Source organism: Hemitrygon akajei, chromosome 7, assembly GCF_048418815.1.
Source record: "Hemitrygon akajei chromosome 7, sHemAka1.3, whole genome shotgun sequence".
Taxonomy (NCBI): Eukaryota; Metazoa; Chordata; class Chondrichthyes; order Myliobatiformes; family Dasyatidae; genus Hemitrygon; species Hemitrygon akajei.
This window is the reverse complement of record NC_133130.1, coordinates 35,416,453-35,436,356: the sequence shown is the minus strand read 5'-3', so window position 1 is coordinate 35,436,356 and position 19,904 is coordinate 35,416,453. Positions and strand designations below refer to the sequence as shown.

The window sequence follows — 19,904 nt, the reverse complement described above, 5'->3', positions numbered from 1 at the left end:
TCAGACCCTGGTTAAGAAAAAAAAGGGAGTTGCCTAGTAGGTATAGACAGGTAGGAACAAATGAGGTACTTAATCAAGTATATGAAATGCAAGAGAACACAAAGAAATCAGGTAAGTGTTCCGCATACACATACTCACCCTGTGTCATTTTCCAGTAGCAGATCAAGCATCACATACTCTCTCATTGGGAATTCTACATACTGATTAAGGAAATTTTCCTGAACATAAGACCATAGGATATGTGTTAATAAACTTGCCACAGTTCTTCTGCAGACTGTCTCGCTTGCTTGTCTTTCCCAGACAGCCTCAGTGAAGTTGAGATCAGGGCTCCGTGAAGGCCAAACCATTTGTTCCAGAACTCCTTGTTCTTCTTTTTTGCTGAAGATAGTTCTTAATGTTTGGGGTCATTGTCCTGAATGAAGTTGGGACTGAGCAGATGCCTCCCTGATGGATGAGAATCTGCTTCTACTTCTCAGCATTGATGATTTCATTAATTCCGATCAGATCACCAAATCCATTTGCAGAAATGCAGACCCAAATCTGCACATCCACTGTGGTTCACTATTGGCTGCAGACACAGATCCATGGAGCATTCTCCAGTTCTTCTAAAGACAAATTGCCTCCTGTTTGAGGCAAAAATTTCACATTTTGACTCGTCAGCCCAGAGCATTTGCCGCCATTGTGTAGCACCCCAATCCTTGTGTTTTTGTGCGTAGTTGAGCCTCTTGGTCTTGTTTCCACTTCAAAGGAATGGCTTTTTGGCAGCAACTCTTCCACGAGGACCACTTCTGACAAGAATTCTCCGGACTGTAGAGGGGTGTATTTGGGTTCCAGTGGTTTTTGAGTGTTCAGAGCTGATAGCAGTGGTAGACTTCTTCAAATTTAGAAGGGACGTCAATCTGATGTATCTCTCCTCTGCTGTACTCAGTTTCACTGTAATCACTGCTCCATTATTACACCCAGCATTCCTGTACATTCTTTGCTACCCAAATTTAGTTTGATTTCTATTCTCAGTTCGGTGAAGGGGTAGGGTATAATCTGCTGTGTGGGTCATGTAGACATTCTATTTTATTATAAATCTTTATAGAGTTTTTGTATATAATTAGAAAAGCCTATGATATTTTTCAATTAAATATTTAGCATAGCCAAGTCACTACCACTTATATTATCAATCCTAACAAAGATATCTTTGACCAACAACATTTTACTGTTAAAATTTTTATCCTTCTGTTTCATTCTCTCAGTACCATTACCATTTTTCATCTTTGTAACTACCTCAAGTCTTGCATAGATTTAAAAAAAATACAAATTTTGGATACAAAATGATTTGTGGAAAAGGCACAAAGAAGCCAAAGTTGGCATTAATACAACTTAATTAACTTTTAAAATCCATGTTACCACTAAATTTAATCTGGTTTCACAAAATTTTCATGTTAAAGTCTGGGTCTTACTGCAGTGCCCATTACAACTTACAAGGCACTCAAACTTCAAACATTTTTCTTTTCACAAACACTGTCTAAACAGTATTTCCAGCATTTGTAGTTTTAAAATTTAAAATAGCAATGTTTAACAATAAAATTTTTAAAAGAAAAAAAAGACCTAGGATTAGTTTTACTTTAAACAGTTTAGAAGTGCAAAATCGAGTATTTGTGCCAAACTCATTTCTGGGCTGAGTACAGTTCTGGTCACTGCCATTATAGAAGTACGGAGGCAATTCAGTGGATGCAAAATGAACTGTCAAGGAAAACAAAACAAATGCATCAGGATATGATTAAAAGGCTGAAAAATATGTAGATGGATAACTTCAGATGTCTTCCAAATCTTGAAAGGCTTTGATAGCATAGAATGTCTATTTATTTTAGGAAGAAAAAAATTAGATGCCTTCAAAATCATATAGTTAACAAAAGGAAAGTAAAATATGTAAAGCAGAACAAATAATATCACTACATAGAAAAGTTACAAGGACATGAGAGAAGGCAAAGACAGTTAGCCTCTAAGTTTAGAATAGAAGCTCAGCATAATCAGAGAATGATTGGGTTAAATGGCCTGTTTCTCTGCAAACTATCATAATATCAGAAAGATTAGTTACCCATAAGCAGAAAATTTGTGCTGTTAACAAACTCCTACCACTCAAGCAAAACATCATATTGCTCCCATAGCAAATATCCTGAAATACATTAACCTGCCAATTTTGTGCATTGAAGTGATAGACTTTATAATAAAACTCCTACAAAGATATTAGATTGCGTTAGAATCCTTGTGTATATTAGAATTCCATTGAGAAATTTAATATTAGTGCTTTTTAATCTGCTTTTAAGATTCACTAACCATCTCAGACAGGCTACACAAATGTGTACACTGACCATGAACTCTTGACAGAACATGTGAAGAACAAACTGCAGAGATGCATCACTTTATCAAGAATATCTGAGTTTAAAAGACCAGAGGTCAGGTACAAAACTTTAGAAACTATGGAACTACTTTAAAGCCAAGATTCAGAAACAAAAACAGTAACAATATCCATATTATTATTCCTATTTTTTCTTTCCCATGATCTTATTGGAGTACATATACTTATCATGTTTTATAGTCGCTATCACCACTATACATGTGAGAGAAAAAATTGGGAGAAGTATTTCAACGGCTAAAGTATTTGACACAAGTTTCGAAAAGACTATTTTGTCTTCAACCTTTTGATTCTTAAGAATTAAACAACTATGTAAGAAAAAAATTAGAACACCTAAAACAGATGGTTTCAGAACACCCCATTTCAAAATAAATGCTCAGGAAACCCAAGTATTAAACTACATTTAAAATTGCACATTTAAAACCCTCTGCCATCTGATTCCTAAATGGACATTGAAGCTTTGGACACTACCTCACTTTTTAAAAAATACACAGCATTTCTGTTTGTTGCCCATTTTTAGAAATTTATTCAATACATGTAAATGATTTACTTGTTTATTTATTAGATAGATAGATAGATACTTTATTCATCCCCATGGGGGATCTCTGATAGATTGTGTATTGGATTGAATTACTGCTGCTAAATTAACAAATTTCTTATCACATGCCAGGGATAATAAACCTAATTCTGAAATTGTTCGAAGGTTAGAAACACCCAAGATATGGCTCAAAACAATTAACATATCATCTGATGGTAAGCCTTTCTACCATTCACTGCAGTCTACAAAATTCATCAGATAAAAATTGAATTTCAGTTACCTCAATCAGTTACCACAGTTCTTGTTGAGCTATTCTATTAAAATATAACCTCCAAAATGGATAGATGGTGCCTTTTCACATTTTGCTCTTTCTAAATATACTGACACCACAAATTGTAAGTTATAATTAACATATTTAAAAATCACATCTTAATTATTTCCTTGGCAATAAAATTGTGACTGGAACAAAATCTACCTCACTTAATCTATGAAATGGGTTATCACGCCTTATTTTTAAATGTTTTCTTTATAGCTGTTGGTAAAGATGCAGGATGTTTCATTATACTACTTCCTCTCTGATCTATAGATTAACAATTGTCAACCAAAGAAGCAAGTCCTTAAGCCCACCAAATTTGGCTTAGCAATTCCAGTACTCGTCTAGGTGTTTCTTAGATAGTCTAAGCATATTCACCTCCAATATCAATTCAGGCTGCATAATCTAGACCATTCAGCTTCTATATTAAAGAATGCCATCGTGGACACTCCCCTATTCAACTCGAAATTTGTAGACTCTCATATAAAATGCACTCCCTCATCATAAACAGTGGGAAAAAAATTATCTACTATATTTATCCCCCTCAAATGTATACACCTCTGCCAGGTCATTCCTCATCTCGTGCTCTAGGGAAAATAAAACCAGTCTTTGCAGTCATTCCATACAGGCATAATTTCCTTTGCACCTTCTCTAGTGCAATCACATCCATCCTATAATGTGGCAACAAGAGCAGCACATAAATCTCCAGACATAATATGATACCCTGGTATGTTCTATCCCATGGTCAGCAAAGGATGGATCAGTCTTCTTCACCAACTTATCCGTCCATGCTAACATTTCTGGGATATATGAACTTGGTCCCTTTGTTCATATATCTCCAGAACTTGGTCCCTTTGAGTACTACTATTTATTGGATACATCCTACTTTGTTTATCTTCCCAAAAATCATTTTGCATTTGACAAGATTAAATTGCACTTACCATTAGTCTATCAAATTTTCCAGCTGACTAGCATCACACTATAGCCTTTATATCTACACCACTAGCAATTTTTGTGGTACTTACAAATTTATTTATCTTACGTCATATATTCATTCCCAAGTTGTTAATGTACATCACAAACATACCAACTGCTGAGGTACATCACTGGTAACAGACTTCTAATTGAGAAAACAACCCTCTAGCACAGCCCTGACTATTACCAATCTGTCCTGGATCCCATGGGCTCCAACTTCTGGACCAGTTTACCAAGCAAATTAAAGATTTTATTAAAGACCTTGCACACAGCATCGACCACACTCTCCTGAAAATGTTTAGTTACTTCTTCAAATATCAAATTTCCCAGAAACAAACCCATGCTGAATATCCCTAACAAATCCTAACTTTCCTAATAAAATAAAATCCTCTCCTAAAAAACAATTACCAATAAATTCCCTGTCACTGCTGCAGGATCCACTATCCTTCAGTAATCCAGTAAATCCATGCTTGTCATCTTAAGTACTACAGCAACAGTCATTAGCTAATAAGGATACAAAAATATCTGCAAAGGCCCCCACAAACTAGTTGCCTCGCATAGCAGCTGGGATTTCTTCACATCGGGCTCTGGATATTTACCCACCTTCATGCTTCCCAAGACATCCTGTCTTCCCAAATGTCAATTATGCACAAAATATCAGCCTACCTCACCCTGAACTCTCCCTTCATCTTCTTGCGGTGAATACAAACAAGAAATACTCATTTAAATCTTCACCCACATCTCTACGCTCCAAGCATAATTTATCCCATTATCTAGAGGTTACCATCTTCCTCTTAGTATACTTTGATTGCTAGGAGATTCATCTTAAATTTTGTTTGCCACTGATGGCCCCCTTTACCCCTCCCAATTTCCTTTATATGTACACTCTCACATCTTCCATACCTCTTAAGGGATTCCACCATTTTGCCTATTCCTTTTGTTTTCTTCAACTCAACATAATTTTTGATTCATATTTCATAAACCTTGCCATCCTTACCTTTCACACTCCATACAATCTTCTTTTTAAAAGGCTCCCATTTGTGCTACCACAGCATGCCTGCTTTTATTTTCCAAGTCCAGTAGAACCCCGTTTTATGTATAATTATCAAAGTATTGGCTCAAAAAAGAACTTCCCTGACACATTTTGCTCCCAGGATGAGTCTTACCTCCAAGACACTCCCAGATATTATTGGAAAAGTTGAAATCTGTTCCCCTGTACTCCCACCATAGAACCATAGAACATTACAGCACAGAAACAGGCCTTTTGGCCCTTCTTGGCTGTGCCGAACCATTTTACTGCCTCGTCCCACTGACCTGCACCTGGCCCATATCCCTCCATACACCTCTCATCCATGTACCTCTCCAAGTTTTTCTTAAATGTTAAAAGTGAGCCACATTTACCACTTCATCTGGCAGCTCATTCCACACTCCCACCACTCTGTGTGAAGAAGACCCCCCTAATGTTCCCTTTAAACTTTTCCCCCTTCACCCTTAACCCATGTCCTCTGGTTTTTTTCTCCCCTAGCCTCAGTGGAAAAAGCCTGCTTGCATTCACTCTATCTATACCCATCATAATTTTATATATCTCTATCAAATCTCCCCTCATTCTTCTACGCTCCAGGGAATAAAGTCCTAACCTATTCAACCTTTCTCAGTAACTCAGTTTCTCAAGTCCCGGCATCATCCTCGTAAACATTCTCTGCACTCTTTCAACCTTATTAATAACCTTCCTGTAATTCGGTGACCAAAACTGCACATAATACTCCAAATTCGGCCTCACCAATGCCTTATATAACTTCACCATAACATTCCAACTCTTATATTTAATACCTTGATTTATAAAGGCCAGTGTGCCAAAAGCTGTCTTTATCTACCTGTGATGCCACTTTTAGGGAATTTTGTATCTGTATTCCTAGATTCCCCTGTTCTACCGCACTCCTCAGTACCCTACCATTTACCTTGTATGTTCTACTTTGGTTTTTCCTTCCAAAGTGCAATACCTCACACTTGGCTGTATTAAACTCCATCTGCCATTTTTCAGCCCATTTTGCCAGCTGGTCCAGATCCCTCTGCAAGCTTTGAAAACCTTCCTCAGTGTCCACTACACCTCCAATCTTTGTATCATCAGCAAATATGCTGATCCAATTTACCACATTATCATCCAGATCATTGAAATAGATGACAAATAATAATGGACCACTATGGTGCCTTTGCCCTAGCATCCTTCTGTCAATTGTCTACACAACTGCTTATCTTTTTCTTGCTAACTGCTAGCAAACCTGCAATATATAATACCAAAGTGATTGTCCCTGTTTCTTCTAACACGTCATCATTGGAAGAGCCTTTCAAAATATCTTCCTTGAATACTGATATGATGCTCTTCCTAATAAACACTGAAGCAACTCTCTTCTTTTACCTATCTGCTATGACTGAGTGCACTGAGCTGTCAGTCTTGTTCTTTTGTTTCCCCCAACTTCATTTTTGATATACAATATCACATTTCCATTTGCTTATGAACCAAAGCCTAATCCATCAGGTTCAATGCATTAAAATAAAAACTAGTTAATTTAAATCTGCTTTATCATGCCCTATCTACTCTTCCAAATTAAGATGCTTAGTTTATACTCTAAATATGACTTCAATTCCCCACCTGCCATGCCACCATTGAGTCCTATTTTCTCTGAAAATTAAAGCCTCTGCATATCAGCATCCAACATTCAAACCCAGCTTCATTGTGCAAAACTAAAGTAAATGGGCTCATGGTTGACAACAAGATAACAATAGTTTATACAATCGTTGTCTCAGCCACGTTTTCATAAATTAAATCTGCACCTGGGCAAAGATGAATTTTGGATGGTGGGGTTAACACCAAAAAATACAGTGTTCTGCATTTAGCAGTGCAACTCACCTCCATATTATTTTTTGTAGGATATTGTCTTTTAGACAATAGAGACTTCCTCCGTAGCTGGTATGGGCTGTTTTGTGGACCAGGTCCTGATTCTTCCACAATCATGTCTGCAGGGACATCCTCATCTACAACAAAAGAGAGAAATATATAAATAAATATATATATTAATATATTAATCCGATATCTCATTCCTGTACACCTTCTCCTCACCATCTTCAATGGTTATAGCATCACCAATTTTACAGGGGGCATTTGAGCTGTGCCCAACAACACAGCCATGAGAGTACAGAGAGTAGAGCAGTGGGCTAAGCACACATCCTTGAGGTGCACCAGTGTTGATTATCAGTGAGGTGGAGATATTATTTCAGATCCACACACACTGTGGTCTTCTGGTGAGAAAGTCGAAGATCCAGTTTGCAGAGGGAGGTACAAAAGTACTATCCTAAACTTAATCTATTATTTGGATAACATTTTCAGATTCAAAGTATGCACAACAATAGAAAGGGGTTAAACTGGCATGGTCAGTTAAAAGAGTTGTGCCTCAGTCATAAAACAACATGCAGACAGAAAATACTAGAAAATGCTAAAACCTAATTGCAAGGAACTAAAATTGGATGGTGTCAATATGAAGAGTGATAATTCTATGAGTATTTAAGAGCAAATCCCCAATTTTGCAGCTCTGAGATTGGAATGGTTCCAGGAGACATTCAAAGGTGTGAAAGTTCATTTGGCCAAAATACGATAAATCATAAGGAGATATGGAGTTGTTCAATATGCCTGTTGTTGGAATTTCACTGTCCTGTAAGCATCAAGAGTACTTGAAGTCCCTTGAGTCTTTCTTCCACAAGTAGTCACTGAATAATATCATACCTTACTATTTTATTCATGCTGAAATCTGAACCAGTTTATCACAAAATGCAGAACGTTTAATAGAAATTTCTAAGTATATTAAACCTTAAGTATAATAAAACTCCCTAGACACAGTATTAAAAACAAAAGCATATTAGCATTAGTGCTTTGACCAGCAGCCCATCCAGACATCGGAAGTTTGGAGAACTTCAATCAGGGGACAGATGATGATTTAACAGAGGAAAGTCTCTGGCACTGAGTCTGGCTCTGTGACTCAAAAGGGAAGAGGCACACTGTAGTGATAGGGGATTTGTTAGGGGAACAGACAGGAGGTTCTGCGGGCAAGAATGAGATTCCCAGAAGTTAGGTTGCCTCCCAGGTGCCAGGGTTTGGGATATCTGGGATCGAGTCCTCACCATTCTTAAGTGGGAGGGTGAGCAGCCAGAAGACATGGTCCACATTGGTACCAATGACATGGGTAGGACGAGTGATGAGGTTCCGCATTGGGGTGGGGAACCATAGTGCTTGAACAGTTAGTGGAGAGTTTGTGGAGGAAGACGCTGGTAAAACCCCAGACAAAATTAAAATCAAAAGTTTGAGCTTGGTGCGACTAGTGTCCTATATTTCAATGCAGGAAGCATCGTAGGAAAAGGTGGATAACAGTGCTGAAGATAAGTAGCTGGTTTACAGATAGAGGCAATTTGTAGTAAGGAGAGGCTGCTGGTAGCACAAAACTGCAGTCAAAAGGATGAGTAGCAACTTAAAAGGAGGACAAAATCAAAAAGGGTGAATACAGGACTGAAGGTGTTGTATCCGAATGCATGTTGCATCTCAATATATGGAATAAGGTAGATGAACTTGCAGATTGGCAGGTATGATCACTGAATCATGACTGGAAGACTAGAGCCAAGAGCTTAACATCCAAGGATACACAGTGTATCGAAAGGATAGACAGGAAGGCAGAGGGGCAGTGTTGCAATGTTGGTAAAAAAAAATGAAATCAAAATCATTAGAAAGAGGTAACATAGGGTCAGAAGGTGGATAAAGCAAGGGTAAAAAGACCCTAATGGGGGTTGTATACAGACCCTCAAAAAGTAGTAAGGACGTTGCCTACAAATTACAATGGGAGATAAAAAATGCATGCCAAAAGGAGAATATTACAACAGTCATGGGCAGATTGCAAAAATCTGGTTGTTGCTGGATTCCAAGAGGGAATTTGTAGAATGCCTATGAGATGGCTTTTTCCCTAGCGGTTGAGCCCACAAGAGAATCAGCTATTCTGGATTGGGTGTTATGAAATAAACAAGAATTGATTTGAGAGCTTAAGGTAAGAGAACCTTTAGGGACAAGTGATCACTGTATGATCGAATTCACCCTGCAATTTGAGAAAGAGAAGCCAAAGTCAGGTGTATCAGTATTACAGTGAAGTAAAGGGAATTACAGAGGCACAAGAGTGGAGTTGGCCAGAAATGATTGGAAAAGAACACTGGCAGTGATGATGGCAGAGCAGCAATGGCTGGAATTTCTGGAAGCATTTCAGACTGCACAGGATAGATACATCACAAATAGGAAGAAGTATTCTAAAGGAAAGATGACATAACCATGGCTAACAAGAAAAGTCAAAGCCAAAGAGAGGGCTTAAAATAGAGCAAAAATTAGCAGTTGTTAGAGGGTTAGAAAGCTTTTAAAAACCAACACAAAGCAACTAAAAAGTCATCCATAAGGTAAAGATAGAATACAAAAGTAAGCAAGCCAATAATATTAAAGAGGATACCAAAAGTTTCCTCAGATTCATAAAATGTAAAAGAGAGATGAAAATAGATATTGGACTACTGGAAAAAGGACACTGGAGAGGTAATAATGGGGCTCAACAAAACAATGGACAAATTGAATCAGTATTTTGCATCAGTCTTCAATCTGGAAGTTCTTGGTGTCAGGGGGCATTAAGTGTGTCAAGTTACCATAACTAGAGAGAAGGTTATGAGACTACTGTGGGAGGCGATGGAGAAGTGGCAGATGGAGTTCAACCCAGATAAGTGTGAGGTGGTTCATTTTGGTAGGTCAAATATGATGACAGAATATAGTATTAATGGTAAGACTCTTGGCAGTGTGGAGGATCAGAGGGATCTTGGGGTCCAAGTCCATAGAACACTCAAGGCTGCTACACAGGTTGACTGCGGTTAAGAAAGCATACGGTGCATTGGCCTTCATCAATCATGGGATTGAGTTTAACAGCCAAGAGGTAATGTTGCAGCTACACAGGACCCTGGTCAGACCCCACGGAGTATTGTGCTCAGTTCTGTTCACCTCACTACAGGAAGGACGTGGAAGCCATAGAAAGGATGCAGAGGAGATTTACAAGGATGTTGTCTGTATTGGGGAGCATGCCTTATGAGAATAGGTTGAGTGAACTTGGCCTCTTTTCCTTGGAGCTAAGGAGGATGAGAGGTGACCTGATGAGAGGCATTGATCGTGTGGATAGTCAGAGGCTTTTTCTCAGGGCTGAAATGGCTAGCACAAGAGAGCACCGTTTTAAGGTGCTTGGAAGTAAGTACAGAGGAGATACCAGGGCTAAGTTGTCTCATTGTTGTTGTTGTTGTTGTTTTTAAAACGCAGAGAGCGGTGAGTGCGTGGAATGGGCTGCCAGCGACGGTGGTGGAGAATACAATAGGGTCTTTTAAGAGACTCCTGGACAGGTATATGGAGCTCAGAAGAATGGAGGGCTATGGGTAACCCTGGGTAATTTCTCAGGTAAGGACATGTTCGGCACAGCTTTGTGGGCTGAAGGATCTGTATTGTGCTGTAGGTTTCCTATGTTTCTAAGGTTCTTGGGAAATGGAAAGATCTGAAAGTGGGCAAGTCACTTGGACCAGATGTTATACACACCAGAGTTCAGAAAGAGGTGGCAGAAGAGATTGTGGAGGCATTAGCAATCTTTCAAGAACCACTGGATTCTAGAATGGTTCCAGAAGGCTGGAAAATTGCAACTATCACTCCACTCTTCAAGAAGGGAGAGAGGCAGAAGAAAGGAAACTATAGGCCAGTTAGTCTGACCTCAGTGGTTGGGAAGATGTTGGAGTTGATTATTAAGATTGAGGTCTCAGGGCACCTGGAGACACATGATAAAATAGGAGTAGTCAACATGGTTTCCTCAAGAGAAAACCTTGCCTGACAAATCCGTTGGAATTCTTTGAAGAAATAACAAGCAGGATAGACAAAGGAGAATCAGTTGATGTTGTACACTTGGATTTTCAGAAAGCCTCTGATAAGGTACCACACGAGGCTTTTTAACAAGCTACAAGGCCATGGCACTACAGGAAAGATACTAGCATGGATAAAGCTGTGGCTGATTGACAGGAGGCAAAGAGTGGAAATAATGGGAGCCTTTTCTTGCTGGCTGCCAGTGACTAGTGGTGTTCCAGAGGGGTCTGTTTTGGGATCGTTTATTTTTAGGTTGTCAGTGGATGATGGAATTGATGGTTTGTAGATGATATGAAGATAGGTGGAAAGGCAGGTAAGTTTAGAAGAAGCAGAGAGGCTACAGAAGGTCTCAAGACAGATTAGGAAAATGGGCAAAGAAATGGCAGATGGAATACAGTGTTGGGAAGTATATGGTCAGGTATCTTGGTAGAAGAATTGAAAGGGTACAAAACACTGAGATGTAAAGGGACTTGGGTGTCCTTGTGCAGGATTTCCCAAAGGTTAATTTGTTGGTTGAGTCTATGGTGAGAAGGGCACATACAATATTAGCATTCATTTCAAGAGGACTAGAATACGAAAGCAAGGATGTAATGTTGACACTTTATAAAGCACGTGGGTATTGTAAGCAGGTTTGGGCCCCTTATTTTAGAAATGATATGCTGAAACTGGAGAGGGTTCAAAGGAAATTCACAAGAATGATTCCAGGATTGAATGGCTTGTTATATGAAGAGCGTTTAATGGCTCTGGGCCTGTATTCACTGGAATGAAGAAAGAGGGGTGACTTCAAAAAAACCTATCGAATGGTGTAAAGCCTTGATAGAGTGGATGTGGAGAGAATGTCTCCTAAGGTGGCAGAGACTAAGACCAGAGGACACAGCCTTAGAATAGATGGGACGTCATTTTAGAATGGAGATGAGGAAGAATTTCTTTAGCCAGAGAGTGGTGAATGTGGTGGAAATCTTTGCCATAGGCAACTGTGGTGGACAAGTCTTTAGGTATATTTAAGACAGAGCTTGATAGATTCTTGATTGGTCAGGGCATGAAGAGATACAGGGAGAAGGCAGGAGATTGCGGCTGAGAGGAAAATTAGATCAGCCATGATGAAATGGTAGAGCAGACTTGATGTGCCAAATGGACTAAATTCTGCCCCTATATCTTATGGTCTCACATGACGTTCATATTAAAAAACCAAAAGTTTGGACAAAAATATATTTTACAAGTTTCTTAAAATAGAAGAACAGTTTAGTAGGAAAATTTCTTATGATTAATGCACAATTAACTGTTAGAATAAAAATGGGAATACAAGATACCAGAATTATTGGAACTCAGAAAACAGGATTTTAGAGTTACAGGCAAAGCAGGGATGGAGCTATTAGAAACAAGGATTAGAATTAAGGAGTAATTCTAGGGGCAATACAAATCATTAAGCATATGGATGAGGAGCAAACAGGTCTTATTCAATTTATTGAAAGGATCAGAATTAACATGCAAACAGCCAGATGGTGAAATGGCATCAGGTGGAAAAATATACAAATGATCATAGCAATTAAAACATCAAAAGTATCATGAATAAACAGAGTTATGAGCTAGAAGTTATAAAAATAAATATCAGCTCTTTAACGATGACAAATTTTTTACCCTCCCCACAAAAAATAAAACAATGATTTGGGGCAAATTATCTTTCACTGAAGGAATGATGACAGCTTTAGAATAGTGGGAGTAGTCAAAGAGAGAAGACTTAACATAATTAACAGAAGGTATATGTATGCAGGGTTGCACATTTAGTTAGGCAGGAATCAAGCAGCAGGTGATGAAACAGAAATCTAAGATACAATAATAAGATTAAAATGAAATGAGTATTTAAAAATTGAACACATGGCAAAGAAAGGAAGTGTAGAGACAACAAAGATGAGGGCTGTACTGAAAAGAGTGAATCATGGTTTTAGTAGTGAGTATGACATCAAATATCAAATGTGTGAAGAAAAATAAATCACCCTACAATCAGACTGACCAGTGTCTGTAAGATAACCTGCTTGTTTCCAAATCATTCAACGTATCCTCACCAACAAAACTCTGGTATACTGCACATTAATTACAAAATCCTTGCTTCACTACTTCTCTCCCATTCCCTCTCTTAAAACCACCTGTTAATTTGTCAGATTCTTCAGCAACTTCACTCTTCCATAAGAATTCACTTCCCAGGATCTGTCACATTTCAATGTCTGCCCCCCACTTTCTAAAGCCTATTAAAATTTATCATTTTATAAACACTTCTGCAATCTTCTTAATAATCTTATCCATCTTTTATGAAACAGCTTAAAACTGCAGGATGAGTTTTTGTTTTCGTAAATTGTTTGATTTTAACCAGTACTCTAATTAAAATTCCTCCATTGTGGATGTAAGTGCACCTAACAAAGCAATACCACCAAAATCAATTAAAATCAATACTTAAAATCAATGATCAGGGTTGTTAATTTTCTGATTTAATTGAATAATTTAAAAATTATTTTGTAACAAAATTCTCCTAAAATAGTTACATGAATAAAGGTGTTCCCCGCTTTATGAATGTTCCCTTTACGCCACTTCGCTTTTACAAAAGACCTACATTAATAACCTGTTTTTGCATTACAAAGAGGATTTTTGCTTTTACGAAAAATTTTCCCATATAAATTAATGGTTCTTCGCTTTATGCCATTTCAGCTTAAAGGTTTCATAGCAATGCTCTACCTTTGTAAAGGGGAGGGGGGACATCTGTAGTTTTCATTTTGGTGAGTTTAAAAAAAATATTGATCCAGAACCTCAGAATGTAATTTAGCAACCAAATTATTTTGGGTGTACCATACAACTGTGGTAAAGAACTTCACTACAACTAATCAGTCAACAAAATTCAGTATGGAGTGCAGCTATGGTGATACTGACTACATTTTAAGCAAATTATCAAAATTGAGGACACCTTTCCAAACTAATTGTGTGGATTTTGAGATGGCTTCTGAAGCCAATGTAGGACCCTCAACTTTATGGGGCAGGATATGATTGATGGGGCAAGCTGCAGGGTTGTAAAATATAGACAGATGGTATGTTCTTTCTGATGTTTTTAGAATAGTGATCCAGTTCCAACAAAGAGATTCAAAGGACCTATCCAAAGGTCTATCCACTCTAAATGGCCATGGGGCAGCAATCCCAATGAGTCTGTTAAGATGTCACATTTTGCCATGAAGACTTTGAAAACATCTTTGAGTTGGCTTTCAAGTGAGGCGACCCACTGATTGGAGCTGGGTGAGTGTAATTGGAGCTTCATATTCAGCCTTAGTAGTCCCCAACCTGACAGCATCAATATTGATTTAAAAGTTCAAAGTAAAATTTATTATCAAAGTGTACATCACCATATAAAACCTTAAAGACCACACCTAACAGGAATGACAAACAACCTATGTGCAAGAGGAGTGTGCATGGCATGTACAAAAAGAAAAAAATGAAATAATAATAAATAAGCAATAAATATTGAGAACATGAACAACTTCCCTCTGTTCCCCATCCCCTTTGATCTCCCTCATTCCTCCAGCCCCTTTACCCCTTCTATGTCCACACTTGTGACTTGCTCATCATCCACACCTTCCTCCCTTGGGTTCCCCCATCTGCTTCCCTTTATTACATGGTCTACTGTCCTTTCCCATCAGATTCCTTCTTCTACCTATCACTTCCCAGCTTCTCACATTATTCCCACTTCTTATTCTTGCCCACCAACCAACCTACTCATCTCATCTGAATTCACCTATCACCCACTTGTTTGTGATCCCCACAACCTCTTCATTCTGATTGCTGCTCTTCCCCCCCACCCCCCCAACCCTGATAAAGTGCCTCTGCCTGAGACATCAACTATTCATTTCCTTCTACAGACCTATGAGTGTTGCTGCTGATTTCCAACATTTGCAGTCCCTGGTGTCACCATCAACTAATTTTCCTTTTTGGCATTTTGCTTGTAAGCATTGAGTTTGTTTATTGAGCAGATGGATGTGCACTAGAATTTGATGCAGAGTAAATGTGACATTTAGAGAACAAGACCAAAGAGAGGAAATAAATGCATGGTAAAACGTTAAATGGAACACAAAAAATAGACTAAGGCGAAAATCAGATTCAGATAGCCAGCAAATTCTCGAAGTGTCAAAAGCCTTGAATGCTCATATATAAAATTTGTATTTTCCAGACTGCATCCAGGACAAATTAATTCAAAGATATAGAATAAAACAATGTAGATCCTCCCTCTAAACTCACCTTGGCAAATTTTATGACATTTTCACCCACAGAACTGCTGCTTACTGGATTCTTTTCAGTTTTTCCACACCATTCTCAGGAAACTCTAGAGACTGTTGTGCGTGAAAATTCCAAATCAGCAATTTCTGAAATATCAAACAACCCCATCTGGCACCAATAATCATTCCACAGTCAAAGTAATTTAGATCACAGTTCTGCTCCATTTTGATGTTTGGTCTGAACAACAATTGAACCTTTTGACCATGTCTGCATGCTTTTATGCACTGAGTTGCTGCCACATGATTGGCTGATTAGATATTTGCTTTAATGAGGTGCACACGTCTAATGAAGTGGCCACTAAGTGTACATGGTGATAAGTGGATTTGAATGCAGTGAACAGAATCATAATGTGAATGAGTAAGGCAAACAGTGAACAAGATTTTTGAAAGATAAACTAACAGAATGGACAAAGACAGAAGATGCCAAATCAACAATATTATTTTTTCCAAGTACTGCAGAAAAGGGAAAATATGAAAAGTAGACGATGGAAATAGCCAGCAGATCATGCAGGATCTCTGATCGGAATGAAAAGATTGAGGTTGATCACCATCAGATCATTAAAAAAAATAATTTATGAGAACTGGGCATAACTGGCAAAGTCAATACTGATTACCCATCTTAAAATGTCCTCAAGAAAGTCCTCATAATGCCAATGGATTTGGGATTTCAAGAGCTAGTGCCCAAAGTAAGACATTATACAACATCTGATGGTGGCACTGAATTTGTACTTGTTTTCTTTACAGACCAAAAAAAATGAGTAGCAAGGGCGGTGCAGAGCTCAAGAATGGCAATAAACAAAAAGAGCAAAGCCCCAGAGAAGAAAGCAAGCCACTCATATTTATCTCTCCATTGAAATTGTGTTTGCTCTCATTTTGCAGCAACTTGTGTCAGTTGCTGACATAAAAGTGGGTCTGGAAATTTCATTTTAGTTAATGAAATCAACATCCATATTAAAGCAGACAGAATTTCAGCTCAAGTGGTTTCTAGGCTATGCTAACATAACAAACATTCAATTCATCTCCTTTTAAATGAACTTTCTAAATAATTACTTGTATTATTAAAGCCTCTATATATACACACACACAGACATATATACACACACTCGTGTACACATATATACATCTGTGACCAAAAATTATCTGCACAAGCTATTGCCTTAGAATTCAACCACAATTAACAAACAGCCTTGCACATATTTCCTTTTCTGTAAGAAATTGTATATATAAATAATGGTGAAATCTTGAGGGCCCTCCATGTCATTAAAACTTGAACTGTTTTTGAAAGGCACTGATACTGCGAAAGTTACAATCAAACATGAGTATGTAAAAAATCATTTCTTAAAACTACTGAGATTTTATTTCTTGACTGCATTTGAAAAATACAATCACTGAATAATTATATGCTTAATGGCAGATAAATTTTTGAATTGTTTTAAAATTCTGGAAATAAGCAGCATCAGTAGTAATAATGATTTTGAACTATTAGGATTCAGTTATGGACCATAATTCAGCTTTACACCTAATGAGTCCACACCAAACACCCATTTACACTAATACCATTTCATTCTCCCTACATTCCAACCCCCAAGATTATACAGCTCCCCTCCATACATGGTATGATTTACTGTGACAATTTATCTATTCACCCAATGTCTTCAGAACCTGGAAGAATCCAGGGCACCCGGGGGAAGTCACAAGGAAATTCTAGCCAGATAGCACCAGAAGTCAGGAGTAAGCTTGGTCAGTGGAGCTGTGAGACAGCACACTTACTAGCTGTGCCACACGTAAAAAGTCACTAAAAGCCAATCTTGTAAAGTAATAAAGCATATATGAGATCTCAATGCCATGACTGTTATATGTTAAAAAATGCTTTGTCAAGCACCTCTGCTGCATCCACCAAAAGCAGAATTTCCGGTTGCTAACCATTTTAATTCCTATTCCCATTCCAACACAACAATCCACTGCCTCCTCTTCTGCCATGATGAGGCTGCTCTCAGGGTGAAGGAGCAACACCTCATTCTGTCTAGGCTGCCTCCAACCTGATGGTTTGAACATCTGGTTTTTCCTTCTACCATTTTTTTCCCCTCGCTCTTTTTCTATTCCCCACTCTGACATCCCAGTTCTTCCACCTATCACCTTCCCCCAGTATCCTCCTTCTCCCTTTCTCCCATGGTCCACTCTTCTCTCCTATCGGATTCCTTCTTCTCCAGCCCTTTACTTTTCCCACCCATTAGGCTTCATCTATCACCTTATAGCTAGTCCCCCCAAAAATGACAACTGTTTATTCATTTCCATAGATGTTGCCTGACCTGCTAAGTTCCTCCAGCATTTTGTGTGTGTGCACTGTTAAACCTTGACTGCCCTCTAAAGCAGCCCAAACTACAGAGGTTTCCCAGGTTACAGATGACCTGAATTGGGAAATGTGACTTTATAAAATTCTCCCACACGTTTTAAAAATACTTTTCAAGTTGGTTATTAACGCTTCATTGTTTCCTTAATTGCTGGATACAATGGTTTCAATAGTGTAGTTATAGGTAGTATTAAAATTATTCAATGAAATGATAATTACAGCAAGTGTATACATGGTAATACAACATGGTAGCGATAGGAAACAGATGTTTCTGACTAAAAGAAATTGGTTCATGGATAGTTCTCTGGAACTGAATCCTTCTGTACCTTGGGACTGACTGCCTATATTCAGCTGTATCAAATTGTTTAAAAGGTAAGCCAGAGCAGAGTAACAATGGATGACAGGCAATAATTGTGGCTTTGCTAATAACATATATTTTATATTGTAAGTACACAGTACATGCACACACATATTTTTACTTTAAACAACTTCTTCTGATTTTAGTCAGATTCCTTTGTGATTCCTTTTCACAAAGTAACTTCCCAGACTTATTTTGCTTAAATCATGACGTTATAGGATACCAATATTTAAAAAAGACTATTCCAAGCACTTGATAGTGTAGTTTAGGTTGGCCAGCATGAGGGCTCCAAAGGGGAAAATTATGAAGCTATAAATTAGAAGCCTCCACATTCACAAAGAAAGACAATTCAAATGAGATTCAAGCACAATTTGTCTTACAAAATCCACACAGTTTTTACATCATTCCAATGCTACAATACAATGCCTGCTCTGAGAAAGGACTACTGAATCTTGAAGCTTCTCTTTTTGGGGGCCCCAAAGGGTGCTGGCCTGTCCAATTCCCCTCCCCCTGCTTTCAATTTGCATACTCAGCCTGTAGTCTGGCAGCCCAAACAGCTTGAATGAAGTGAAAATACATGTGTGAACTTTGACTCAGCCTGGCATCCACCCCTATGAACACCAAAAGCAAGAGGCCTGTCAGTCAGTGAGAGGTTATTGCATCTGGAATTTTAAATTTGAAGAAACATCTGCAGAGCCTCTTGAATGCCATCTGATTGAAGAGGCCAAGTTTACAATTTGGCTAATCCCTTAATACACATCATGACTAAAATATTATCATCCAGAAAATGGGAATCTGCTTTGTGCACTATGTTGATGATTTATTCTTTACCTCTTATTAATGTTATATTTAAACTTAGCACTGTAGTGCAAGATCTGACAGAATATTTACATTCATGAAACTGCACAATCCCTTGAAGCCCAAACACAGTAAATATAAAGGAATCACAAATAACATCTACAGATTCAAAGTTATTAGGAAGCTGCTTCAGCAAATTAATTTCTTGTGCCTACTGTCCTTGACAAAGCAATCTGGTCATTTTCTACAATGTGCTATGCTTTAACGAGTGGGCAGTTGCAAGGCTGCAGGGCGGCAACCCAGGGCGGGTACTAAGGATGAGCGCTTCACAACTGGCAGGTGTGTTTACATTTTTAATCTCTCCCTCTCCCTATGTAGAGTGCCCTGCTGCTTCAAAACATCTACCATTATTCCTGTACCTAAACAGACCAAGGTAACATGTCTGAATGACTGTTGTCCTGTCCCACTCACCTCAATAATAAGCAAATACTTTGAGAGGCTGGTCAAGGACTACAACTGCAGCATGCTACCACCCACACTGGATCCCCTACAATTCGCCTACTGACATAACCAACTGACAGACACAATAGCCACAGCTCTACACACCATCCTTGCACATCTGGAGAAGAGAGATTCTTATGTGAGAATGCTGTTCTTGGACTACAATTCAGCATTCAACACAATAATTCCCTCAAGGCTTGACAAGAAACTCAGAGACCTTGGCCTTCTCCCTGCCTTGTGCAGCTGGATCCTGGACTTCCTGTCAGATCACCGGCAGGTGGTAAGAGTGGGCCCCCTCACCTCTGTCTCTTGACCCTCAAACAGGAGCCCCCAGGGCTATGTCCTTCTTTACTCTGTGTATACACAACTATGTCACCCACCCACAGCTCCAATTTG

At 38.5% G+C, this 19,904-nt stretch overlaps 1 protein-coding gene across 5 annotated transcripts in view; it reads right to left on the bottom strand.

Annotated features, from left to right (window-relative positions):
- fbxo11b (F-box protein 11b) overlaps positions 1-19,904 on the bottom strand; it is a 129,412-nt gene that overhangs the window by 75,845 nt on the left and 33,663 nt on the right. For 4 of the 5 annotated variants that reach the window (XM_073050630.1, XM_073050631.1, XM_073050633.1 and 1 more), the window contains exon 2: positions 7,142-7,266. In XM_073050630.1, the coding sequence (XP_072906731.1) occupies positions 7,142-7,266 (125 nt within the window). Of the gene's footprint in view, positions 1-7,141; positions 7,267-15,463; positions 15,560-19,904 lie in introns of those variants that run through there. The other variant, XM_073050632.1, reaches the window with a different exon arrangement.